This window comes from Lepidochelys kempii, chromosome 14 (assembly GCF_965140265.1).
Source record: "Lepidochelys kempii isolate rLepKem1 chromosome 14, rLepKem1.hap2, whole genome shotgun sequence".
Classification (NCBI taxonomy): domain Eukaryota; kingdom Metazoa; phylum Chordata; order Testudines; family Cheloniidae; genus Lepidochelys; species Lepidochelys kempii.
In genome coordinates, this window is record NC_133269.1 from 42,285,619 (window position 1) to 42,313,142 (window position 27,524).

At 52.6% G+C, this 27,524-nt stretch overlaps 2 protein-coding genes across 2 annotated transcripts in view; one reads left to right on the forward strand and one right to left on the reverse strand.

The window, feature by feature from the left end:
- The window catches only part of LOC140898184 (killer cell lectin-like receptor subfamily B member 1B allele C), a 120,104-nt gene that overhangs the window by 13,311 nt on the left and 79,269 nt on the right, over window positions 1-27,524 (forward strand). The gene's annotated exons all lie outside the window — the stretch shown is intronic.
- LOC140898180 (C-type lectin domain family 2 member D-like) lies at window positions 12,550-26,704 on the reverse strand. The gene is made up of 6 exons (XM_073311608.1): window positions 26,562-26,704; window positions 25,755-26,008; window positions 24,987-25,094; window positions 17,771-18,006; window positions 16,728-16,834; window positions 12,550-15,490 (listed from the first exon to the last, which is right to left on the reverse strand). The coding sequence occupies exons 2-6, from the start codon at window positions 25,846-25,848 to the stop codon at window positions 15,346-15,348; spliced, it is 690 nt and encodes a 229-aa protein (XP_073167709.1). The 5' UTR covers window positions 25,849-26,008; window positions 26,562-26,704; the 3' UTR covers window positions 12,550-15,345.

Consider the following 27,524-nt stretch of genomic DNA (forward strand, 5'->3'; position numbering starts at 1 on the left):
GAACAAAGAGCAGAAGTGCTGGCTAGAATCCCAGTTCTTTTCTTCCTTTGACAAATAGTAGCATTTTCCTTGGTATCCAACCCATTCCTCCAGGCAGCAGAGGCCAAACGGGGGCCCCTGAGATGGGACAGTAGAGGTGACTCGACCATCCAAAGATCTTGTGAATAGGAGCACTGAAAACGAAAGAACACAGGGTTAAGAGACTGGTGACACATATACCTGCTCTCTGAGAAGAGCAAACAGGAATAATCTCATTAGATCCACATTTCAGACTCCTGAAGACTCTGGAAGCTGCTCAGAGGATGGGAGGGAGCCAGGAAGTCGTTAGAATCTGAATCAGTTATGAGGGGCCACCACACCTCGGTTTGTTGGTGTGGAGTGTGGGGCTGAATTCAGTGAGGATGCAGACAGACAGGATTTCCATGCATCAGCACAAAATGCAGAATTCAGAGCTAGGCCCAAATTCAGGGAGCTGCAGAGCTGTCAAAAGGACCAGCGGGAGAATACAGAAAAGCTCGATTTTGTTATGATCAGCTAGGACATAGACTGCTACACTGGGCTGGCTGATTCCCTCTTCCTGCTCTTTGCTTTGCTCTCCTAGAGAGGCATGTTGAGACCAAAGTGTCAATATCCATTTCAGGAGATAAAACACTGAAATTTGAAAGTGCTGGACCCAGTAGAGAGGACGACGTCAGTTCTGCTAGGCCTGATAATGCTACTAAAAAGAGAAGGGCGCTCATATAAAATTAGAAGCAGACTTTAAGGGCTGGCAGCCACTCTGACTGGGTCTGCCTCCCCAACCACTGTCAATAGACTAGGAATATTTCAATTGGATCAAATTATTAAACAATGTGTAAACACCTAGAGGATAACAGAGTAATGAGGAATACCCTACATGGATTTGCCAAGAACAAATCATGCCAAACCATCCTCATTTCCTTTTTTGACCGGGTTACTGACCTAGTAACTAACTGAAGTGGTTTAGAGGGGAAGTGAAGGCAGTTATAATAATATATATACATATATATTTCAGTGCCATCAGACAGCAGCAGTAGGATCACCATAACTCACATCCAGCGCAGCGGATGGATAGCCAGAGGTGGGTTTATTAGGGCCACGATGGGTAAGAACTGTTAAATCCCGCATCGGTTAGTGGTTTCCCCCACAATAATCCCTCCTGCTTGCTCTCCGCCTGGAAGGGATTGTTTCCTGAGATGTTCTTTTCTGGGGTGGGAAGTTTTTGAGTCAAACCCCTCCAGTGATTGTTGAGCATATCCCCTTTTCTGCACCAGAGTAACTCAGTAGCTGCACCCATGTGGCTGGCGCTCAGTGAGGAACAGACAGTGAGTTAGGAAACCAGGCCTTTGTTATCAAAGAAAGAGCATGCTCAGCTCACACACGAGGCATGCTGAGATGGAGATGGCCCTGGAGATTTAACTGTGTAGTGCAGGGGTAGTCAATAGGTGGACCATGGGTCAAATCTGGACTGCAGGTGCTTTTTATTGCCAGAGATCTTTTTATTTACTTTACTTTTGTTATATTTTTTTATTTTCTCTGCAGTCTGGACCTTGGCTACTCCTTGACCAAGAAATGTGGACCTTGACTAAAAATAATTGACTACCCCGGTGTAGTGCATACTACCATGCACACACATACTGTGGAACTGAGTAGGAAAGTCAGTGATTAGGACTTGTCACCACGATTTAAATGTTTGCGTCTAGCTGAGGTGTGAATCTACCCCACACCAGACTGCTGCGGTCTGACTGTCTATGGGCACCCTACTGACATGCATTAACAGTTTGTTAATACATTTTGATCTACTCCCCTTTCAAAGAGGAACAGATCAAATCACATTAACAAATTTAAACGTGCATCAGCAAGGTGCACACTGAGAATTCAGAGCAGACTAGTGTGAGGTAGATTCATAGAATATCAGGGTTGGAAGGGATCTCCTGAAGTCATCTAGCCCAACCCCCTGCTCAAAGCAGGACCAATCCCCAATTAAATCATCCCAGCCAGGGCTTTGTCAAGCCAGGACTTAAAAACTTCTAAGGATGGATATTCCACCACCTCCCTAGGTAACCCATTCCAGTGCTTCACCACCCTCCTAGTGAAAGTCTTTCCTAATATCCAACCTAAACCTCCCCCACCGCAACTTGAGACCATTACTCCTTGTTCTGTCATCTGGTACCACTGAAAATAGTCTAGATCCATCCTCTTTGGAACCCCCTTTCAGGTAGTTGAAAGCAGCTATCAAATCCCCCCTCATTCTTCTCTTCTGCAGACTAAATAATCTCAGTTCCCACAGCCTCTCCTCATAAGTCATGTACTCCAGCCCCCTAATCATTTTTGTTGCCCTCCGCTGGACTCTTTCCAATTTTTCCACATCCTTCTTGTCGTGTGGGGCCCAAAACTGGACACAGTACTCCAGATGAGGCCTCACCAATGCCGAATAGAGGGGAACAATCACTTCCCTCAATCTGCTGGCAAGGCTCCTACTTATACAGCCCAAAATGCTGTTAGCCTTCTTGGCAACAAGGACACACTGTTGACTCATATCCAGCTTCTCGTCCACTGTAACCCCTGGGTCCTTTTCTGCAGAACTGCTGCCTAGCCATTCGGTCCCTAGTCTGTAGCGGTGCATGGGATTCTTCCGTCCTAAGTGCAGGACTCTGCACTTGTCCTTGTTGTACCTCATCAGATTTCTTTTGGCCCAATCCTCTAATTTGTCTAGGTCCCTCTGTATCCTATCCCTACCCTGCAGCGTACCTACCACTCCTCCCAGTTTAGTGTCATCTGCAAACTTGCTGAGGGTGCAAACCTCGCCATCCTCCAGATCATTAATGAAGATATTGAACAAAACTGGCCCCAGGACCGACCCTTCGGACATTCCGCTTGATACCAGTAGCCAACTAGACATGGAGCCATTGATCACTACCCACTAAGCCCGATAATCTAGCCAGCTTTCTATCCACCTTATAGTCCATTCATCCAGCCCATACTTCTTTAACTTGCTGGCAAGACTACTGTGGGAGACCGTAACAAAAGCTTTACTAAAGTCAAGGAATAACATGTCCACTGCTTCCCCGCCATCCACAGAGCCAGTGATCTCATCATAGAAGGCAATTAGGTTAGTCAGGCATGACTTGCTCTTGGTGAATCCATGCTGACTGTTCCTGATCACTTTCTTCTCCTCTAAGTGCTTCAAAATTGATTCCTTGAGGACCCACACCCCAGCTTGCCATGAACTAAATATTCCTGTACACAAGCCCCTAAAATAAAAGGAGTACTTGTGGCACCTTAGAGACTAACCAATTTATTTGACCATGAGCTTTCGTGAGCTACAGCTCACTTCATCGGATGCATACTTTAGGAAAGCCCCTAAAATAGTTTTTGACACATGCTCAGCTTATATTTGTGCAACTCATTTCAGGAGCGACTGCAGCTGAGAGTTTAATAATTACAAGTTTCATACCCTGTATAGAGCACTGAATATTAAGACTCTAGAGACTCTGTGAGAGAGGCTGCCAGACCTCCTAGGTCCCTTCCAAAGTCTCCTACAATGGAAGAGGTATATCAAGGAACCTCTTTGTTCTGGGAACCTCCCTGCACCCGGAGGTGAAGAACCCCAGAGCTCACAGATCTCCCCTCACCTTACCCTGTGTGAGTCAATGGGATTCAGGGGCTGTCTATGGCAGAACAATTTCCATGGATGTAATGCTGGTGATGAATGAGTCTCCATGGAACGATGGGTGGCTCATTTTGGGCGCTGCAGTGAATTGCATCAATGCAAGCCCCTCTCTGTCTGCACCTCTTCAGCTGCACTGATGTCATTACATTGGCACAAAGGATGCAGACTAGCTTGGACTCAACCCACGCTCCTAGCTGCTAAACTCTCCTGAGGTCCAGTGATCAGATCCCAGGGCAACAGATAAATCCACCCCTGACAATCGTACAGCACCTGCTTTCCCAGACTATGGTACAGCAGGGTTCACATTCACCAGGAACAGCCGCTCTCGGAACTAGCAGGTGTGGTCTGTGCAGACTGGGGGAGTGAATGGCACTAAGGGACTCTTTACTGCCGAGGTCACCGGTCAACTCTGCACAAGTCACAGAACCATAGAAATGTAGGACTGGAAGGGACCTCAGTAGGTCACCCGAGACATGACCAAGTAAACATAGACCGCAGCAAATTTTAGCCCTGCAGCCACGAACCTGAGTCAACAGAGATGGGCCAGCCACTGCCATACTGCCGGACTTTTAGCACTGTGTAGACATAGCCTTAGCGTCTGGCTTTTAAGCCCTTCTCTCCTAGGTCAGCCCTGTCCCGTGTTAACGCACAGGAAAAGAGTCATCACAAGGATGTCCAAGGATGAAAGGACAGGAGACTAGAGCTTTGCAAGTGCATACACATCTAGGAGGCCTCTGGCCGCCACAGTCCCCAAACACACAATCCCCAGTAGACCACACTGTAAACTGTAACCAAGCCAAAACCAAAACCCAGCCAGACAAACCAGCTCCCTTGATGGCGGTGTCCGCACTGCATTCTAAGGCTCATTTCAGTGACGCTGAAGGTTCTGCCACCCCGGCCCCGGGCACGACCCGGGGATGCAGGAAGGCCAGGCTGGTACCTCAGGGGCACAAGCTGCAGGCATAGGGCCCAGCTTATTGCTGCCCTGCACCTTCTCCGGTCAATCACCCGCACTCTACACGGGTATCGGTGACTGTGCCTGGGGCCCAGCAATAGTCACGCGGACCCAAAGTGCTCAGAGATCTGCTGGGGGAACTAATTTCAGTCCCGACACAGAGAGTGCCCAGGTGCAGGGGTCTGGGAGGGAGCAGGAGAGGGTCGGGCTCTGGGAGGGAGCAGGAGGAGGGTCGGAGAGGAACATTCCCCAGGAATCCTCTGTCCCAGGGGCAGAAGCCAGACAGGCCAGGAGGAGAGACCGTGACTGTGGTGGCTCCAGGGGGAATGGGATGTGCAGAGAGGGGGAAGGGAGGCCTGAGAACTCACCTGCCAGGACAGTAACAGCGATGAGACATAAGGACACAACTGCGAGGACAATTCTATATTTCTTATAGTAGTTACATTTCTTGCCGTTACAATGAGGGTCTGAAACAGAAAGACCCCTCAAGCAGGGCTGTGAGGACGCATCTCACTGACAGCACCCCGGCTGGAGCTGCCCTAGAACATGCACCTTTCTGCCGATTGCTCCTTCCCTCAGACGCTCTGGGGTACAGAGACAGGGACCCGCATACTCTGGGGGCAGGAGCTCAAACTGCCCCCCCATCCCCATCCCCGCTCCGCCCCCTGCCGAGTTCTGGCTGGGCCCACACTGCAGAGTGCCCCTGTCCCCGCACACTGGGGTCTCACACTGGCCGTACACAGCAGAAGGGGGGAGAACGAACCAGGCAGAGATGGCCCAGTGCGGTCATAGGGGGTCTGACACACCCAGCCCAGGAGGGCCCTGCACGGCCCCCGCTGTGTCCGCCAGACAGCAGGTGTGAGCCAGGGATCGGTGCCCTGAGAGCCCCTGGGGGTGATCCAGTCCCTGCTGCCCACAGACAGGGGGTGGCTGGGCACTGGCTGCTGCCACTGAGAGCCTGGCCCCATGTGGGGCAGCCTCAGGGTCTCTCTCCAGCCTGTTCCCAGGCAGCGACACCCCATTACCTGGCTCCCCTCCAGCCTCCAGGTCTCCATTGCCCTCAACAGGCCACTCCTGCAGCGGCTCTTCGCTCCCAGCAGGTCCAGCTGCTGGCCCCATCGTCTCTCTCAGCGACACTCGGCCTGCACACGCTGCTGGAGACGCTGGGCTGGGGTCGGCTCCTCCCTGTGACTGGGTCCCACTCGGCCAAGCCGAGCTGGGGCGGGGGTCCTGGCCCTGGTCGCCCCCCTGCTCCGGACTCTCCAGCTGATCTGGAAGCCGAGAGGGACCCAGCAGGACAGGTCAGTGGGGGGGGGGGGGGGCGATTTGTGGTTTCTCGTTCCCTGCCCAGCAGCCCAACCCCCTGCCAGAGGCGGTGCCATGATGATTGAACCCCCTTGACCCCCATCGGCCCCTCCACCCCCCAGGGCTTCAGAGACCTGATCTGCCACGGGCCCCGCCCTCCCGTGACAGGCACCCGGGGGGGGGGGGAAGAGGGGCAGAGCCCCCCGGGAAGCAGCAGAGGTGAAAGTAAGCCGGTCCGGACCAGCGCATTGGCAAGAGCCGGTACACCCTGCCGGACCAGACCGGCTTCCCCAGCGGTGATTTAAAGGGCCCGGAGCTCCTGCCACTGCGGGGCTTTAAAAGGGCTTTAAACAGGGCACCGCCCCCGGCTGCCCCAGGCATCCTCCGCTCCTTACAGTAGCGAGGGGCTCCTCAGTCACAAACCTGGGTTCCTGGGCGGAATTCGGTCCCCGCCCGCCGCTCTTAGGCAGCTGGGTGACCCTGGCTGCGGAGCCTGTGAGGCTGCTGGCCTTTCTGAATCTGCATTCTCGCCCCTCTTCCCTCCCCATCCCGCTCCCGCGTCAGAAGTCCCAGGCAGAGCTCACACCTGCGAAAGCCAGAGCAGGGACCCCCGCGGCTCCTGCTTTATGATCCAGCCTGGACAGCTGGGTTAATGCAGCGCCAAAGCAGAGAGTTTTAACCCTGAGGCAGACTGTGAAGTGCAGGCTCCCCACAGTGATGTTAATTGGCCCCTGTTGCACAGACCTGTATGGGATGATCAGAGGGTTTGCGGCTTATGCTGTTGAATATGAACCGATCGACGTGCAGTATTTTGGGAGGGGGCGGTTGGCTACTGGGCATTTGTTAGGAGCATTTAATAGCTGTCTGGGAGGACCAGAAATTAGATCTTGGGGTTGCTGGAATGTGACTGTTGCAGTGATCTGTGGTGTGTTGGATCCATACACCTACTGGTGCAGGGCTCCTTCCAGAGCAGGTGACAGTATATGGGGCATAGGAGAGGAATTGGGGAAGCAAACGCAGTCAGAGGCTCCCAGAAATGAAAGGTTCTTTTGATGCCATCAGAGTGCCCCTTTCTTTCCAGTAGCTTGGACAAGGGCCCGGCTGGGCTGGCAGACTTCGTTCTGGGGCCTACACATCAGATTTCAAATGTTCTGTAGCTAATACATAATTTTACTATTGCTGGTTGCAACTGCTCCTGAGAGCTCCTCTAAGGCAGTAGAGAAAATAGCCACAGTGGGGTGTGTGTCATCATTGATGACTTTAAATGCCCAGATACACAAAGGGTGTGTGCCAGCTTTTATAGGGACGCAAGTGGCTCTGCAGGGAAATGTGTTGTGCTGGGCACGCTCTGCCTTTAGTCTCTGCTTCCTCACTTCCTAAAAATGAAAAGTCACTTGTATAAAAAAACATATTACGGTAGCACCTAGAGACCCTCACTGAGATCAGGGCCCTACTGTGCCTGGCGCTGCATAGACACACAGCGAGAGAGAGTCCCTGTCCCCAAGAACTTAGCATCTAAGTCCTTGCCTAAACTTGGGGGGAGGAGGGGGGAAACAGCTGTTGTGCTTAAAACCCTGATAGCATGTAGTGTAGAAAGTGTTGAATACTTCTTTAAAGGTGCTAACAGGACACAGTCAAGACTCGTGGGGAACCTTGGGTCTAGACGAGGCCTAAATAGAGGATGGGAGGGTAAACGGGCACAGAGAAGGGGAAGGGACTTGCCCAGGGTCACCCAGCTGGTCAGTGGCACATCTAGGAATTGAACCCTGACCCCGTCTAGTGCCCGTTCCACTAGACCATGGTGCCTCACTACTACCATGCAGTGATGTGCGATCACACCACCTGGGAAGGTTTAAAAATCAGCTGCTGTTGAGTCCCTGCAGCACAGAGGGGGATGCAAACAAATTGGGCAAGGTGGAAAACTTTCTCCTGATGTGCAGAACTCAAGACTCTTAACTCTCTCATTTTCAGTGGTAGCATCTAAACCCCCTTTGGCTGCTCCGCGCACCACTGCTCACACTGCACCCTCTGCAAGGACCTGGGGCCCAGTCAGCGGGGTCGGGTTCCAAGTTAAATGTTACTGTTTCCCAGCAGTCCAAGCAAACTGGAGCTGCATCCAGAGCCACTGCTCTTCCCTCACTGCCTCCTTGGCTGGGATCAACAGTGAGCAGGGCGCAGTGAGAGAAACACACAGATGCTTCTGTCATCACAACAGCCTGGGCCTGGCAACGACTGGCAGGGCTGGAATCAGGCTGGGCTCAGTCCATGTGGCTGGGAGGTCAGAGTGAGTGAGACTCACCTGCCTGCCCTTAAAGCCCTAGATGGGTGATTTCCCCCTCCGTAGGGCCGGGCCAGCTGAGTCTGCTCTTATCCTTGATGACCACAAGACGTGGGGAAGGGGGTATCCCACTGAGGAGCAGTCCCCTCCAGTCCAGCTTGAGCCTGTGTAAAAGGTGGCAGGCTAGCAACACAGGGCAGGGAGAAAAGGAGGCCACTGCTAAGTAGGCCACTGTGGGGCAAGGGGAAGAAAAAGGCGAAGCAGCCCGAGCGAGAAGACAGCCCCCATTGGTGGTGGTAGAATGGCTCCAAAAGAAGGGGGAAGGGGACTCACTGGCTGCCTGCGGAGTCCCGGGTTCCTCCGTTGTCCCGCGCACCGGCCCCGGAGCCCCGTGAAGGCTGCAGTGCAGGGCGCCCATCCCAGCGGGCGGCGCCGTGCAGCCCGGAGCAACAGCTGGACGGTGCGGGAGGGGTCCCAGATCCCCCGCCCCGGGCTGTGCTGGCCACGCGGGCTGCTAATGACGGGGGGGGGGAGGAGCCGCGTTACCAGGAGCAGGCGCTGAGTGGTTCCAGGGAGCGGAGCAGCCAGGAAGACGCTGGGAAGAACATTGAGAAGAAGCGTCGCGTGGCTGGGAGCGAGGCTCATTTTTCCTGATCGCCGCGACCTAGGGCCCAGCCCCACACGTTCCGCCTGCCCGGAGCCCACGGGACGCTCGGGTATGAGGCGCCGCCGGGGCGCCCGGAGAAACCGAAGGGCCATGTGGGGGGAGAGAGGTACCCCGACGTTATGGCTGGGGCGGAGCCAACCTGTGGGCTTCGATCGTCGCCACTACACCTGGACGGTGTAGCCGGGGTGGAGCATCGCCATTCCCCTCCGGCGCCGGCCAGGCCACTGCAGCCCTTGCGGGTACCCAGGGACTCCGCCTCCCCGCCAGCTGGGTGCCTGTCACTGGCGGGTGGGGCCCGTAGCAGATCAGGCCTCTGAAGCCCTTGCGGGCAGAGGGGCCGGTGGGGGTTAAGGGGGTTTAATCATCATGGCACCGCCTCTGGCAGGGGGTTGGGCTGCTGGGCAGGGAACGAGAAACTTAAATCACCCCCACCTCTGACCTGTCCTGCTTGGTCCTGTCTCGGCTTCCAGATTGGCTGGAGAGTCCGGAGCAAGGCGGGAGGAGGGGGGGAAGCAGGGCCAGGACCCCAGCCCCGGCTTTGCTGCTGCTGAATTGGACCCAGTCAGACTGAGAGGAGCGGACCCCAGCCCAGTGTCTGTAGCCTGAGTGTTGCTGAGAGAGACAATGGGGCAAGGAGCAAGTTCCAGTGAGAGTGAAAAACCATTGAAGGCTCTTAATGAGAGAAGATACAGGAAGATCAAAGGAGATCCAGGTAATGGGGCGTCGCTGCCTGGGAACAGGCTGGAGAGAGACACTGATGCTTCCACACATGGGGCCATGTTCTCAGTGGAAGCAGCCGGTGCCCAGCAACCCCCCATCTGTGGGCAGCAGGGACTGGATCTCCCCTGGGGGCTGGCCAGGCACCGATCCCTGGCTCACAGCTGCTGTCTGGTGCGCACAGCAGTGGCCGTGGGGCTGTGCGGGTGGCAGACTGACCCATCTCTGCCTGGTTCATTCTCCTCCCCTTCTACTGTGTATGGCTCGTGTGAGACCCCAGGATGCGGGGACAGGCGTACTCAGCAGTGTGGGCCCAGCCGGCGCTCCGCAGGGGGCAGCTTGAGCTCCTGCCACCAGGACATGCGGGTCCTTGTCTCCGTGCCCCTGAACTCACCAGGCCCCGTGACAGCCTGGCTGGGGGTGCCCAGGGGAGGGCACTGGGCTGAGGGGAAGGAGAGACTGTTCTGCCAGCCCCAGCCGGCCTGAAACTCCGGGCCCCTCTCCTAGAGCGTCTGATGGAAGAGTGACTGACTGACAGTAACAAGGGAATTTGGGGTTGGGTAGGAAAATAAAAAAAACAGGTCCTTAGATGCACAGGGGCAGTGCCTTGACATAAGTGTGGTACCAGGGGACCGAAATGTGGTAGGCACTGAGATCGTGTCAGTGCTGAGTAGGGGTGAGTCAGGCATCTCTTTAACCAGCAAGTCTTTAGAGCGAGTGGACTTTCCATCATTAGTCAGTTTCAGTTCATGGTTCTTCCTAGCCCTCGATTTTCGTTACAGGCAGGAAGTACACTTTTGAGGCACATGTGACTCTTCGAGGCAGCAAATGCAGTGGGAATGTCCATAGTTGATTGGAATTGCCTCTCCTGCCAGGAGAGGCAATGTTTAAACCCAGGAAAGCGGGGCACATTTCCCATCTGGCTTTCACTTCCCCAGAGGGAAGAGACAAAGAAGAACTAAGCAAGGACAGGATGGTGGCTATTCTAACAACACGATAGAGAAATGTTTTTGTAGAAGAAAAGAAAAAAGCGGAGTATAAACAACAACTAACAGAACATTTATGAATTAAACGTTAATAATTTGAATAGAAAGGGGAATACAGATGAGATCATCTCACGTCGGACGCTGCTGAGGTACTGTCTGAGGGCAAGGCAAGGCGGTTGAGAAGGAACTGAGGGTGTCCGCCCATGCAGGGCTAGATCGCCCTGAGATGGGGGAGCATGTGGGCCAAATGGACACTGCTACCTACAACCTCCAATCTGAGGCGCAGGGGCGCGCCTACACCTAGAGTGGAGCGCCGACAGAGAAGCTACGAACAGAACATGGCTCTTCCATCAACTCTATCTAGTTCCAGTTCTACACTCTGAACTATGCAGTGCATGGTGTCCTGCAGCCTTGGAGTCCGTAAAACCCCAATTAAATGACCACTTTCACCAGTGTGCGGCGGGGTGGGGAAAAGACAGAGGAGGTACGGCAGAACATAAAGGAAGTCCAGGTTAAGAGACAGCAGCTGGGCAAACCTTGCCTAATTCTTCTCAAAGGCAATTAAAGCAGCAAAAGACTTTTCTTTCTTTTTCTTTTTTTTTTTTTTTATTGCTTATCTATGATACAAAAGGACAGTTGCACTTCAGCTCAACCCTAATAAATGGGCAGTGGTATACTGAGGGAAGCCACTCCACATAGAAGAAGTTATAATGATCTCTTCAAGTGAGGTTGTTTGCCTACATTGTGAAACACAGTAACAGAATCTAGAGTTTGGCGTAGATCATTGGACACGCCTGGATGTCTGAATTGCAACCTCAAGTCAGGCTCAGGGCCAGTGTTTTCTGGAAATTGCTGCTCTTACCATAGTTTTTTCCAAAACCATGTTTTATTTCCAGAATCGCTGATCAGAGGGAACGGGGATGGTGGCGGTGGTCTCATGCACCTGCCCCACCTCTCTGATTTCTGCCAGGAGACACCTGACTCCTCCCCAGGGTGCAGGACAGAGGCTGAGGGCTGGCTAATGTTGAGACTTTTGTGAGGAGGGGAGAAGTTGGTGGCAAGCTTGGGCTCAGCCACACCGCTGGGGAGCTTCCCCTGGGCAGGCAGGGCACTTGGCAGCTGGGCGTCTGACTCCCTCGCCGTGCTGCAGAGCGGATGGTGCTCGCACCTGCTCTTGGCAGTGTCCACAGTGCTTCTCCCCCGCTCACCTCCCTGCACACAGCTGGCTCCTGCCCTCAGCGCCCAGCATCTGTCCCCCCACTTCCCCTGCACAGCTGGCTCTAGCCCTTCTCCCCAGTACACAGCTGGCTCTAGATTCCCAGCTCACATCTCGCTCCTGCGCACAGCTGGACCTTGCCCCAGCTGGCTGCAGACTCTGTGCAGTTCCCTCTCAGCTAGAGCCTCTCCCTGACCCTTTGATTCCTTCTGATTTTCCACCTTGTGCTTTGGCCGTTCACTACCAATACCTAAAATGGTTAAGCCTGAGGACAAATTAAAGAATTTGGCAAAGATGTGCTCCATATGGATGGAGGGAAATTATTTTGTACAGTTTGCAGCAAAGTTCTTGACCATCTTAAAAAGGACCACATGAAAGGTCCACATTATGTTATAGCAACAGAAAAAGAAAATGAAGGGCAAAGAGTGGTGATGCAACAAAGCATGAGCTCACAATTACTGGTGTACTTGCACGACAAAATGAAAATCAGAAATAAAGGGAACAGACAGTACTAAGACTGGGTGGAGGCTTGTGTGACCCAGGGTGCCTAGGGCAGCCCTCACTGGAAATGCTAAGATCAGGCAGGTTGCAAAAAGGAGAGCAGATACTCCCAAGACTGGTGGTGGTTAACACTGAAGTTAAACTCCTCAACCAGTTACAAACTGTGCTTCTGGTTCCCAAAGTATCAAGAAGCAAAGAAGAAATCACACAGCCCCCTGATTGCATTCCAGTTCTTTGGCTCCCAATCAGCAGCTAAGTCCAGTACAGTGAGAAGTTACTTTAAAACTCTGCTCACATATACAAAATGTTCTTCTGACCCCAAAGGGTCAGCTATGTCACCTGCTCAGTATAGGTTTCGATCTTACCCAAAATACCACGCTGACAGCCAATCCTTTATAATAAACCTTTAAGTTTAGATGCTAAAGAAAAAATAAAGAGAATTTGTTAAATGGTAAAGCAGTCACATACATATATATCGTTTGTATACATACAGTCATATACATACAAAGACTTAAGTTTGAATCACTTTTGACATTACCAACAGAAGGGTACAAACACTGCCTCTGATCTGTTGCCAACACTGTTGGCAACGAAGGACAGAATGCACTGGACTGGACAATGTCAAGCATCAAGTTTTTTAAAGCTGTGGAGAGAAACTGCAGGGGTACTTAAAGACAGACAGCATATAGATTTTTTTGCAATGTCAGAATCCTTGATCGCAAGCAAGTTCATGGACTCCCACAACTGTAGTGACTATGAACAGAGAATTCTGCGGCCGAGTTCTGTATCGGAGGGCGAATGGGCAGTTTACTCGAACATTGTAAATGATCTTCCTAGTACCCATGACATTTCTCTCTCCAGCTTTTGGAAAAGCTAGCACGTGTTTGCCAAAACTTAGCCAGATTGCTCGCGTTCTTTTGTCGATCCCATGCAATTCTGTTGATGCTGAATGCAGTTTCTCCAAACCTGGACAAGTGCTAACCCCACAACATTACTGTATGTCATTGGAAGGGAAGAAGATGTGTGTGCCCAAATGAGTTTGAATGTGTCCTAAGTGTGTGTCAATGAATATTTGTATGCTGAGATAGACTGTTTTATTGCAAATATCTGTGTAATTTAAACATATCACCACCTACTGCCCACTTTATAAATATTAAGGCAGCATCACTGCAGTAAATACGGCCACTCCTGATGTAGCACCTGCTACATGTAAAGGTTCAGGAAGGAGTTGAAGGACACGATGGGTATTGAACAAACCACACTGTCTAAACAGAAGGCATTTGTGACAAAGATACTTTTAAACTCATTTGGCTGTGTCTCTCTACATGTTGATAGCTGAGTGATCACAGTACACGGAGGGGTTTGCTGCTTGTCACTTGCATGGCACTGTGAGAGAGCCCAGACTGGAGAGTTTAAGGGGACGCAGCGGTCCCACAGTCCAGGTTGTAACCATGGTGGGATGCCATGCCTGTATGTTTTGTATTAATATAATATAGATCTGAAATTTCCTAAACATAAAGCTTTGAATCTGAAATTACTGTTTTCATTGCCAGAAAACACATATCCTATTCTCAACTGATCTCTACAGTGATATACTAGGGATATAAATAATTTAGTGTAAAAGTGTAAAAGCAGTAACTGTGTAACTGATTAAAATTCTCTAAGTTAAACGTTTACTCAGGGAACTAAACAAAAGGCGTGGTCCCTCCCTGCTCAGTTGGAGCTAGGAGCCCTGACACGGATTGGTCCTGACACATTTTTCACAGCCTGAAATTGGTAGGGCCCTGGTTAATCAGTTAAACTTTTACATAGAATCATAGAATATCAGGGTTGGAAGGGAACTCCGGAGGTCATCTAGTCCAACCCCCTGCCCAGAGCAGGGCCAATCCCCAGCTAAATCATCCCAGCCAGGGCTTTGTGAAGCCTGACCTAAAAAACCTTTAAGGAAGGAGATTCCACCACCTCCCTAGGTAACCCATTCCAATGCTTCACCACCCTCCTGGTGAAAAAGTTTCTCCTAATATCCAACCTAAACCTCCCCCACTGCAACTTGAGACCATTACTCCTTGTTCTGTCATCTGCTACCATTGAGACCAGCCTTCTTGGCAACAAGGACACACTGTTGACTCGTATCCAGCTTCTTGTCCACTGTAACTCCAGGTCCTTTTCTGTAGAACTGCTGCCTAGCCACTCCGTCTCTAGTCTGTAGCAGTGCATGGGATTCTTCTGCACTTGTCCTTGTTGAACCTCATCAGACTTCTGGCCCGATCCTCTAAGCCCTGGTCTACACTAGGACTTTAGGTCGAATTTAGCAGTGTTAAATCGATGTAAACCTGCACCCGTCCACACGATGAAGCCGTTTATTTCGACTTAAAGGGCTCTTAAAATCGATTTCCTTACTCCACCCCTGACAAGTGGATTACCGCTTAAATCGGCCTTGCCAGGTCGAATTTGGGGTACTGTGGACACAATTCGACAGTATTGGATTCCGGGACTATCCCAGAGTGCTCCATTGTGACCGCTCTCGACAGCACTCTCAACTCAGATGCACTGGCCAGGTAGACAGGAAAAGAACCGCGAACTTTTGAATCTCATTTCCTGTTTGGCCAGCGTGGCAAGCTGCAGGTGACCATGCGGAGCTCATCAGCAGAGGTGACCATGCAGAGCTCATCAGCAGATTGTCTGCTGCTGCTTTCATGGAGGGAGGGAGGGAACGGGGGCCTGATGATATGTACTCAGAACCACCCGCGACAATGTTATAGCTCCATCAGGCATTGGGATCTCAACCCAGAATTCCAATGGGCAGCGGAGACTGCGGGAACTGTGGGATAGCTACCCACAGTGCAACACTCCGGAAGTCGACGCTTGCCTCGGTACTGTGGAAGCACTCCGCCGAGTTAATGCACTTAGAGCATTTTCTGTGGGGACACACACACTCGAATATATAAAACCGATTTCTAGAAAACCGACTTCTATAAATTCGACCTAATTTCTTAGTGTAGACATACCCTAGTTTGTCTACATCCCTACTAGTCCCCCTCCATTGCATGTTCCTTTTCCTTTGAATATGCATCAACTTTGCTACAGATCCAGTTCCTCAGAGAATAGCACCTTGAAGAGCTCACGAAGACATCGCTCAGATATGCGCAGTCCCCTTCTGCTCTTACTTCAAACCTGTAATGTAAGCCATGGAGCTAGTCAGGAGCTGACCGTTTCCCCCTCCACCTGCATCTGTCACGGTCAAGGTAGCATTCCACACATTTGGATGGTGAAGCAGAGCTGCAGCGCTCACAGGTTTTCAGGGTTTCCCCTTTCTGCACCAGCAACAGGATTCACCCCAAACTCCTGCCTGGCAGCCAAGGATCAGAACAGGAGGAAACATCTCAGGCAATCATTAAGCACAGCAAGCCGAAAAAGGGAGCCGAGTGGGGCAGCTCTCGGCTGCTCAGCAAACCAGAATTTTTCCATGGCACGGCCATAGTCAGCTATCTTTAGACATTTTTTTTTAACCCTTTATGACTGATGCAAACTTTAAAAATATGAACAGGGTGTAGCCAATGTAGCAACCTCTGCCTGAGTCTGCGGACCATGGAAACTGAAGTGTACCACAACAGTGAGGTATCTCTTGAGCACCTTCAAATTAAAAGTAACCCAGGCCCAGATCCTTTGAGGATCTGGGCTTGAGTTACACATAGGCGCTGACTCCATGGGTGCTCTAGGACTGCAGCACCCATGGGAATAAAATGGTGGGTGCTGAGCACCCACTGGCAGCCCCCCTCTCAGCTCCCCGCACCCAGCACCACCCATCAGCCAGTGGGCCCCATGTATCAGTGCCTCCCCCCCCACGCCTCCTACCCACTGAGATCAGCTATTTTAACAGTGTGCAGGAGGCTCTGGGAGGGAGGGGGAAAGAGCGAGCATGTGGCATGCTCGGGAGAGGGGCGAGTGTGGAGTGGGGCTGGGGCCTTGGGGGAAGGGGTGGAGTGGGGGCAGGACCGGGGATTGAGCACCCCCTGGCACTTTGGAAAGCCGGTGCCTGTGGGGGTAGGCAGTGCACAGCCATGCTCAAGACAAATGCAGCAGCTGCGTTGATCAGCAAGGGATCACAAAGAGCCTCTGGCGTTACAGCCTGTTTCACTGCAGAGGTGCATCCACTGGGATGCTACCCCCCGGGGTTTTAACTCCTACCGAGACAGCAGGCTGGAGAAAGGGCATTGGGAGCCCAGATCAAGGCCAGAGACACACACTCCTTCTTGCACCGTACTGTGCAGCACAGAAGAGTTAGGCCCTATTTTAACACCGGTTTTAAGATTAAAAGCTCTAATGGGGTAAGCTGTGGATCCGTCCAAGCTAACATTTCATTCGCTTGTGATTTACCCCTGGGAAAGCGAAAAGACAGAAATGGACTCACAGCTGCTGGTTGAATAGGGTTCCGTTCACCCACTTCCAGGGCTGGCTTGATTCTCTTCTGAGCCCAATCCAGTGCTCAACGAGGCCTGCATAGTTCATCATGAAATCCTGAACAATAGGACAGTGTGTATTAGATTCTGCAGTGCGGCTCAGTTCCTGCCCCACAGGTCTTTGTACAACAGGGAATCTCAGTTGTATAGCTAAGGGTTTGTCTCCACGTAGGAGTTGCAGAGCTTGAGCTATACCAGTATAGTCACAGCATGACAATCCCCATGAGTCTGGCTGCACGTACAGTGGTACAAAAGGGATTGTTTAGGTACAGGAAGAGATCTAAGCTACCCTGCTCCAAGGCACCTTTATACTGGTATAATTACATCTCCACTAGGACTTAGATCAGTATAACTACCCTGGTAAGAAGCCAAAAGGCGCACCCTTAAAAGAAGTTAACCCTTCTAGTATAGACTAGGCCTCAGCTTGTGTCTCATTTTTGGGTGGGATTCCCCCTTTGTACTCTAGGATCAGGGGAATCCATACTGCGTGTATACCCCTGCGCCCCCAGAGAGAACGGTTTTCCTCTCTTCTGCCCCCTCCTGCCTTCCTGCAATATCCCAGAGGCTCCTTACTCCCAGGCTCCTCTCTGCAATAGCAGCTACTGCCCACAGCTCCCCTTCTAGCTCAGTCACACCTGCGCTTTGCTGCCGCTTCTCCCCTCCCCCAGCTTCCTTTGGGTCTCTCGGTGGAGGATGGGAGAGACTCAGCCACCAACTCCAATCACCCTGGCTGATTGCCAAGAAAACCCAAACCATAAAGCTGCCATCTCCAGTCAGAAGCTGAGGGTTCAAAAGGTCCGTACTGATCACAGAGCCACACTGAAACCAGGGCAGGGACTTAGCTTCCAGAATCTCACTCATTCTCGCCTCCAATCCTGAGAAACATCAAAGGTCCTAGTCACACTCCAGGGGTGGGGCTCTGCCCACATTCCAACTCTGTCTGTCATGCCAAGCCCAGTCCATTGCAGTTAGAAAGAATCTGCAGGGGTCTCACCTTTTCCTCCCGGGTGTCAATCGCAGCCAGGGAAGCACTGAACGAAGAGCAGAAGTGCTGGCTAGAATCCCAGTTCTTTTCTTCCTTTGAGAAATAGTAGCATTTCCCTCGGTATCCGACCCACCTCTCCGGGCAGCAGGGGACAAAAGGGGGGCCCGGAGAGGGGACAAAACGGGGGCCCGGAGAGGGGACAAAAGGGGGGCCCGGAGCATCCAAAGATCTTGTGAATTGGAGCACTGAAAATGAAAGAACACAGGGTTAAGAGATTGGTGACAATTTTGCTGCTCTCCGAGAAAAGCAAACAAGAATAATCTCATCAGATCCACATTTCAGACTCCTTAAGCCTCTGGAACTGCTCAGAGGATGGGAGGGAGCCAGGTTGTTAGAAACTGAACCAGTTATGAGGGGCCACCACACCTCGGTTTGTTGGTGTGGAGTGTGGGGCTGAATTCAGTGAGGATGCAGACAGACAGGATTTCCATGCATCAGCACAAAATGCAGAATTCAGAGCTAGGCCCAAATTCAGGGAGCTGCAGAACTGTCAAATGACCATCAGGAGAATACAGAAAAGCTCGATTTTGTTATGATCAGCTAGGACATAGACTGCTACACTGGGCTGGCTGATTCCCTCTTCCTGCTCTTTGCTTTGCTCTCCTGGAGAGGCATGTTGAGACCAAAGTATCAATATCCATTTCAGGAGATAAAACACTGAAATTTGATAGTGCTGGACCCAGGAGAGAGGAGGACACCAGCCCTGCTGGGCCCTGATAATGCTACTAAAAAGAGAAGGGCGCTCGTATAGAACTAGAAGCAGACTTTGAGGGCTGGCAGCCACTCTGACTGGGTCTGCCTCCCCAACCACTGTCAATAGAGCAGGAATATTTCAATTGGATCAAATTATTAAACAATGTATAAACACCTAGAGGATAACAGAGTAATGAGGAATACCCTACATGGATTTGCCAAGAACAAATCATATCAAACCATCCTCATTTCCTTTTTTGACAGGGATACTGGCCGAGTAACAAACTGAACTTGTTTAGAGGGGAAGTAAAGGCAGTTTATAACAATATACAAGAGGAAACTGAGAGTGAATATTGTAGGAATTGTAGAAAATTGATAAGGGAAACCAAGGAATACAAGGAAAAATCTGTGGCCAGCACAGTTTAGGAGAATAAGGAGGAGTTTTAAAAAATATATTAGGAACAAAACCATGGACCTGACCATGGACCTGTCCATTACTAGATGAAAATGGTAGGATTATCAATAATAATGCAGAAAAGGCAGAACTGTTCAATAAATATTTCTGTTCTCTATTTGAGGTACAAACAGATGATATAGTCCCATCATATATGGTGATAACAATCTTCCCATTCCACTAGAATCTCTGGAAGATGTTAAACAGAAGCTACTAAAGAGGTAAAGTGGCTGAGGTAATTGCTTTTCTTGGAACAACTCCTGTTGGGGAGAGAGACAAGCTTTCAAGCCACACCGCGCTCTTCTTCAGGTCTGGGAAAGGTTCTCCTGGCCTCGGAGCACAAAACAGACTTTTAGCATAAGTAGTTGGCTTATGCTACGGATGTAATGCTGGTGATGAATGGCACACATTGTAAGGGACCATTCAAGGTAGAGTGGGGATGTTGAAAGCATGGCCCCGGTCACCCCTGAGCAACTCATTTTGGTCCCATGAGGCACTGCAAAACCTTCACAAAACTCCCTGTGCTATATGGTGCTGAGTTTCACAGAGGGATAGGTACCCAGGGTGCACTGCTCTCTGCATCGATGCAAGCGCTGCTAGTGAGGACGCACACTGCCACCAAGGAGCGTAGCGTGGACACGCAAACACGAGGTAATCACTGGGGCAGCTGTATGCTGACCTAATTTAGGTCAGCACAATGCTGTAGTGTAGACATGCCCCTGAGAAGGAAGTGAAGTAACTTTCACGCAGGGACATGAAATGGCCACAAGGTGGCACCAGAACTCTAGCAATAGGAAAGGGCCTATTAAACTGAGTGGCCAGGAATGTTCTCTGTAGGTAAGAGGTGAATCAAGTTACTTTTCTTTCCCATAACCCAGCAAACAGAACCATACATGCTGGAAGTTTAACCAGTTCAGTGCCATCAGAGAGGAGCAGTAGGATCACCATAACTAACATCCAGTGCAGTGGACGGATAGTCAGAGGCAGGTTTATTAGGGTCACGCTGGGTAAGAACTGCTAAACCATCCTAAACCCCACATCAGTTCGTAGTTTCCCCCACAATAATCCCTCCTGCTTGCTCTCCGCCTGGACGGGATTGTTTCCTGAGATGATCTTTTCTGGGGTGGGAAGTTTTTGAGTCAGACCCCCCCCCCCCCAGTGATTTTTGAGCATATCCCCTTTTCTGCACCAGAGTAACTCAGTAGCTGCAACCATGTGGCTGGTGCTCAGTCAGGAACAGACACTAAGTCTGGAAGATTTAGGAAACCAGGCCATTGTTATCAAAGAAAGAGCATGCTCAGCACATACACAAGGCATGTATTACTCTGGGGATTTAACTGTGGAGTGCAGGAGTAGTCAATCGGTGGACCGGGGGTCAAAGCCAGACCGCTAGGTGCTTTTGAACGGACCCTGAAATCTTCTTTATTTACTTATTACTATTGTTATATTTCATTATTATTTTCTCTGGAGTCTGGACCTTGGCTACACCTTGACCAAGAAATGTGGACCTTGACTAAAAATAATTGACTACCCCGGTGTAGTGCATACTACCATGTGCATGCATACTGTGGAACTGAGTAGGGAAGTCAGTAATTAGGGCTTATCACCACGATCTAAATGTTTGCGTCTAGCTGAGGTGTGAATCTACCCCACACCAGTCTGCTGCGGTCTGACTGTCTATGGGCACCCTACTGACACACATTAACGATTTGTTAATACATTTTGATCTACTCCCCTTTCAAAGACCAATAGATCAAATCGCATTAACAAATTTAAATGTGCATCTACAAGGTGCACACTGAGAACTCAGAGCAGGCTAGTATAGGGTAGATTGACACCCCAACTTGCCATGAACTAAACATTCCTGTACACAGCTCAGCATATATTTGTGCAACTCGTTTCAGGAGCGACTGCAGTTGAGAGTTTAATAATTACAAGTTTCATACCCTGTACAGAGCACTGAATATTAAGACTCTACAGACCCGTGAGAGAGGCTGCCAGACCTCCTAGGTCCCTCCAAAGACTCCTAGAATGGAAGAGGTACATCAAGGAGCCTTTCTGTTCTGGGAACCTCTCTGCACTTCGAGGTGAAGAACTTCAGAGATCACAGACCTCCCCTCACCTTACACTGTGTGAGTCAATGGGATTCAGGGGCCGTCTATGGCAGGACAATTTCCACGGATGTAATAATGGTGCTGAATGAGTCTCTGTGGAACAATGGTGGCTAATTTTGGTCGCTGCAGTGAATTGCATCAAGCCCCTCTCTGTCTGCACCTCTTCAGCTGCGCTGATGTCATTACATTGGCACAAAGGATGCAGACTAGCTTGGACTCAACCCACGCTCCTAGCTGCTAAACTCTCCTGAGGTCCAGTGATCAGATCCCAGGGCAACAGATAAATCCACCCCTGACAATCTTACAGCACCTGCTTCCCCAGACTATTGGTACAGCAGGGTTCACATTCACCAGGAACAGCTGCCCTTGGAACTAGCAGGTGCTGTCTGTGCAGACTGGGGGAGTCAACTCTGCGTAAGTCATAGAATCATAGAAATGTAGGAGTGGAAGGGACCTCAATAGGTCACCTGAGACATGACCAAGTAAACATAGACCATCCTGACAGGTGTTTGTGCAACATGTTCTTAAAAACCTCCAACCATAGAGATTCCACAACCTCTCTAGGTAATTTGTTCCAGTGCTTAACTACACTTTACCAATAGCAAGTTTTTCGTAACATCTAATTTAAATTTCCCTTGCTGCAATTAAAGCCCACTACCTCTTGTCCTGTCCTCAGTGTTTAAGGAGAACAATTTATCACCCTCCTCTTTATAATAATCTTTCACATACCTGAAGACTGTTATGTTCCCCCTCAGACTTCTCTTCTCCAGACTAAGCAAACCCAATTTATTTCAGTCTTTCCTCGTAGCTCATGTTTTCGAGACCTGTAATAATTTTTGTTGCTCTTCTCTGGACTCTCTCCAATCTAGCCACATCTTTCCCAAAGTGAGGTGCTCCGAACTGGACACAGTACTCCAGTTGAGGCTAATCAGCATGGAGTAAAATGGAAGAATTACTTCTCATGCTTTGCTTACAACACTCCTGCTAATACATCCCAGAATGTTGTTTGCGTTTTTTCCAATAGTCTTACATTGTTAACTCATATTTAGTTGCTGATCCATATAACCCCCAGATCCTCTTCTGCAGTACTCCTTCCTAGGCAGTCATTTCCCATTTTGTATTCGTGCAACTGATTATTCCTTCCTAAGCGTAGGATTTTGCATTTTTTCTTATTGAACTTTGTCATATTTATTTCAAAACAGTTCTTCCAGATCATTTTGAATTCTGGTCCTGTCCTCCAAAGCACTTGCAACCCCTCCCAGCTTGGTACTGTCCACAAACTTTATAAGTATACTCTCTATGCCATTATCTAAATCATTGCTGAAGATATTGACTAGAACTGCACCTAAGACAGATCCCTGCAGAACCGCACTTGATACATCCTTCCAGCTTGACTGTGACCCATTCATATCTACTCTCTGAGTATGGTTTTCTAACTAGTTGTGCACCCACTTTATAGCAGGTTAGTTTAGGCTATATTTCCCTAGTTTGTTTATGGGAAGGTCATGTAAGACAGTATCAAAAGTCTTACTAAAGTCAATATATACCACACCGACCGCTTCCCTCCTATCCACAAGGCTTGTTATGCTGTCAAAGTATTAGGTTGGTTTGATATGATCTCTTCTTGACAAATCCATGTGGACTATTACTTATCACCTTATTATCTTCTGGGTGCTTACAAATTGTTTATTTGCTCCATTATGTATCTGGGGATTGAAGTTAAACTGGGTTGTCCTTATTGCCCTTTTTATACATTTCCCCTCTATATTCCCTCATCACTCCTTCGTCCCTGCTCCCACCCCAAACTCCAACCCTTCACCCAAGTCCAAAACATAGACACCTATCCAGGGGCTTTAGTCTCCTGCCCCTGTGAAACCTAGTTAAAAGCCCATCTCAGGAGGTTAGCCAGTCTGTATCCGAAGATATTCCCCCCCTTCCTTGATAGGGGGACCTCATCTCTGCTCTGCAGTCCTTCTCCTCAGAACAGCATCCCATGGTTGAGGAAGCCAAAGTCCTGCTGAGGACACCATCGGCTAAGCCATGCATTAACCACCAGGACATGTCTGTCTCTACCTCGGCCCCCACACTTGACGGGAAGGATTGAAGAGAACATCACCTGCACCCCCGACTCCTTCACCCTCACTCCCAGAGCCCTGTCGACACTTCTGATCTGTTCAGGGTCAGACCTCGCAGTATCATTAGTGCCCACATGTATGAGCAGCATGGGGTAGTAGCAAGGGGGCCAAATGATCCTGGGCAACCCTTATGTAATGTCTCAGATACAGGCCCCCGGCAGGCAGTACAGCTCCCAGGATGCCAGTCCAGGCCTGCAGATGGAAGTCTCCATCCCAGTTAGGTAATTGACCACCACTCTTAATTTCCTCTTGGGAGTGATGGCCGGGATCCTCCCAGCCTTGGGGGTACATGGCTTCTCCTCCTCCACCTTTGGGGGAGACTCGTCACCAGGGCAGCATACTGGTTTTTCATCACTAAGGATGGTGGGTGGGGAGCAGGGGTGGAGCACTGCCTGCTGCCAGAAGTAGCCAGCAAGTGCAGTCCTCTCCTGCTGGATTGCTCCTCCACCTTGGAGGTCTTCATATGCATGTTTTCAATGAATTCCTCATGTAGATGGATGTAGCTTTCCCACCTACTTCCTGAGAGATTCTACCAGTAAGCACCTGTCTCACCGGATGGTCCCCCCAGCCTGGCTTTCTGTGATGGGGAAATGCTGGCCACAGTCTCTGCAAATCCACACCAGGACCTGGACCAGGACCTGGGTAGAGGCATCCACGGTCAGATTCTCTTTCAGGACAAAGATACAGGTGGAGGAGCCAAGAGCAGTGTTGACACTGGCTATGGGGCCCTACCGAACAATGCTAATTTTATTCCTTCTCCTGCCTCCAAACTCCCTCTCAAACTCCCCTGTTCGCTAGCTCCCTTTGGTCGCTTAGGGTGTGTCTACACGGCAAGAAAAAACCCGCAGCTGGCTCAGGTGACCTGACTCAGGCTCATGGGGCTGAAAAACCGCTGTGTAGATGCTCAGTCTTGGGTGGAGCCCGAGCCCTGGGACCCTGGGACAATGGAGCCTGAGCCCAAACAGCTACACAGCAAATTTTAGCCCTGCAGCCTGAGCCCCATGAACCTGAGTCAACAGAGATGGGCCAGCCACTGCCATACTGCCGGACTTTTAACACTGTTTAGACATAGCCTTAACGTCTGGCTTTTAAGCCCTTCTCTCCTAGGTCAGCCCTGCCCTGTGTTAACACACAGGAAAAGAGTGATCACAAGGATGACCAAGCACGAAAGGACAGGAAGCTAGAGCCTTGCAAGTGCATATACATCTAGGAGGCCTCTGGCCCCCAGTCCCACACAGCCCCCAAACACACAATCCCCAAGAGAGCACGCTGTAAACTGTAACCAAGCCAAAAACAAAAACCAGCCAGACAGACCAGCTCCCTTGAGGGAGGTGTCATTACTGCATTCTACGGCTCACTTCAGTGATGCCGCAGCTTCTGCCAGCCCGGGGATGCCAGAAGGCCAGGCTGGTACCTCAAGGCGATATGCTGCAGGCAGAGAGCCCAGCTCATTGCTGCCCTGCACCTTCTCCTGTCAATCACCCCCACTCTGCACAGGTATCAGTGACTGTGCCTGGGGCCCGGCAATAGTGACTCGGACCCAAAGTGCTCAGAGATTTGCTGGCGGAACTAATTTCAGTCCCGAAACAGAGAGTGCCCAGGTGCAGGGGTCTGGGAGGGAGTGGGAGGAGGGTTGTGGAGGGACATCCCCCAGGAATCCTCTGTCCCAGGGGCAGAACCGAGAGAGGCCAGGAGGAGAGACTGTGACTGTGGTGGCTCCAGGGGGAATGGGATGTGCAGAGAGGGGGAAGGGAAGGTTGAGAACTCACCTGCCAGGACAGTAGCAGCGATGAGAAATAAGGACACAACTGCAAGGGCGACTGCGAGCACAATTCTATGTTTCTTGTAGTTACATTTCCTGCAGTTACAACGAGGGTCTGAAACAGAAAGACCCATCAGGCAGGGCCGCGAGACAGGGCTGGAGCTGCCCTAGAACATGCACCGTTCTGTCGATTGCTCCTTCTGTCAGACGCTCTGGGAGAGGAGTCCAGAGGGTGAGGCCGGCTGGGGCTGGCAGAACAGCCCCTCTTTCCCCTCAGCCCAGTGCCCTCCCTGGGCACCCCCAGTCATGCTGTCATGGGGCCTGGTGAGCTCAGGGGCACAGACACAAGGACCCCTATGTTCTAGGGGCAGGAGCTCAAACTCCCCCCCTCCCCCCTGCTCTGCCCCCTGCCGAGTGCTGGCTGGGCTCACGCTGCCGAGTGCCCCTGTCCCCGCACACTGGGGTCTCACACTGGCCGTACACAGCAGATGGGGGGAGAACGAACCAGGCAGAGATGGCCCAATGCGGTCACGGGGGCTCTGACATACCCAGCCCAGGAGGGCCCTGCACAGCCCCACGGTCCCCGCTGTGTCTGCCAGACAGCAGGTGTGAGCCGGGGATCGGTGCCCTGAGAGCCCCAGGGGGTGATCCAGTCCCTGCTGCCCACAGACGGGGGGTGGGTGGGCGCTGGCTCCTGCCACTGAGAGCCTGGCCCCATGTGGGGCAGCCTCAGTGTCTCTCTCCAGCCTGTTCCCGGGCAGCGACGCCCCATTACCTGGCTCCCCTCCAGTCTCCAGGTGTCCCTTGCCCTCAACAGGCCACTCCTGCAGCGGCTCTTTGCTTTCCATATTCCCGGCTGCTGGCCCCATCGTCTCTCTCAGCGACACTCCGGCTACAGGCGCTGCTGGAGGCGCTGGGCTGGGGTCGGCTCCTCTCGGTCTGACTGGGTCCGATTCAGCAGCCGCCGAGCCGAGCCGGGGCGGGGGTCCTGGCCCTGGTCGCCCCCCTGCTCCGGACTCTCCAGCCGATCTGGAAGCCGAGACGGACCCAGGACAAGTCACGGGCGGGCGGGGGGGGGGGTGGGGTGGGAGCGATTTGTGGTTTCTCGTTCCCTGCCCAGCAGCCCAACCCCCTGCCAGAGGCGGTGCCATGATGATTGAACCCCCTTGACCCCCATCGGCCCCTCCACCCCCCAGGGCTTCAGAGAGCGGATCTGCCACGGGCCCCGCCCACCCGTGACAGGCACCCACGGGGGGGGGCGGACGGGACCTTCCAGGAAGAGGCGCGAGCAGAGACCCGTGAGGGGGGGTCACCGGCCCGGCCAGCGCCGGAGGGAACCGCGGTGCCCCGCCCCGCCCCGCCCCGGGGGGTTTCCCAACAGGACACAGAGGGGCGGGGCAGGCGGCTCATTTGCATAGAGCGCTCCCGCCCCGGGGCCCTAAGTGCGCATGTGCAGCATCTCTCTGGTTTGCCACTAGGCGGCCTCGCGGGTCACGATGGAAACCGACAGGTTGGCTCCGCCCCTCCCCCCCCCGTCCCTTCGTTCTTCTCCGGGCGGCCGCGCCCCGGCGGCGCCTCTTACCCGAAAGTCCCGCGGGCTCCGGGCGGGCGGCACGTGCGGGGCCGGGCCTGGATCGCGGGGATCGGACGCGGGGAGCCACGAGCCTCGCTCCGCTGGTTCTCCGGGCTCTGATCTGCCCAGCGACTCCGGGCTCTCCGGGCTCGCTCCGCCCCCTGCAGCCACAGCCACTCAGCGCCGCCCAACGCTCTGCCCCGCCCCCTGTCACCGCCCCGCCACTCAGCGCCGCCCAACGCTCTGCCCCGCCCCCTGTCACCGCTCCGCCACTCAGCGCCGCCAACGCTCTGCCCCGCCCTCTGTCACCGCCCCGCCACTCAGCGCCGCCCAACGCTCTGCCCCGCCCTCTGTCACCGCTCCGCCACTCAGCGCCGCCCAACGCTCTGCCCCGCCCTCTGTCACCGCCCCGCCACTCAGCGCCGCCCAACGCTCTACTCTGAGATAGCGCGTCGCTCCGCCACTCAGCGCCGCCCAACGCTCTGCCCCGCCCCCTGTCACCGCCCCGCCACTCAGCGCCGCCAACGCTCTGCCCCGCCCCCTGTCACCGCTCCGCCACTCAGCGCCGCCCAACGCTCTGCCCCGCCCTCTGTCACCGCTCCGCCACTCAGCGCCGCCCAACGCTCTGCCCCCGCCCTCTGTCACCGCTCCGCCACTCAGCGCCGCCCAACGCTCTGCCCCGCCCTCTGTCACCGCCCCGCCACTCAGCGCCGCCCAACGCTCTGCCCCGCCCCCTGTCACCGCTCCGCCACTCAGCGCCGCCCAACGCTCTGCCCCGCCCCCTGTCACCGCTCCGCCACTCAGCGCCGCCCAACGCTCTGCCCCGCCCCCTGTCACCGCTCCGCCACTCAGCGCCGCCCAACGCTGCGCCCCGCCCCCCTGTCACCGCTCCGCCACTCAGCACCGCCCAACGCTGCCCCGCCCCCTGTCACCGCTCCGCCACTCAGCGCCGCCCAACGCTCTGCCCCGCCC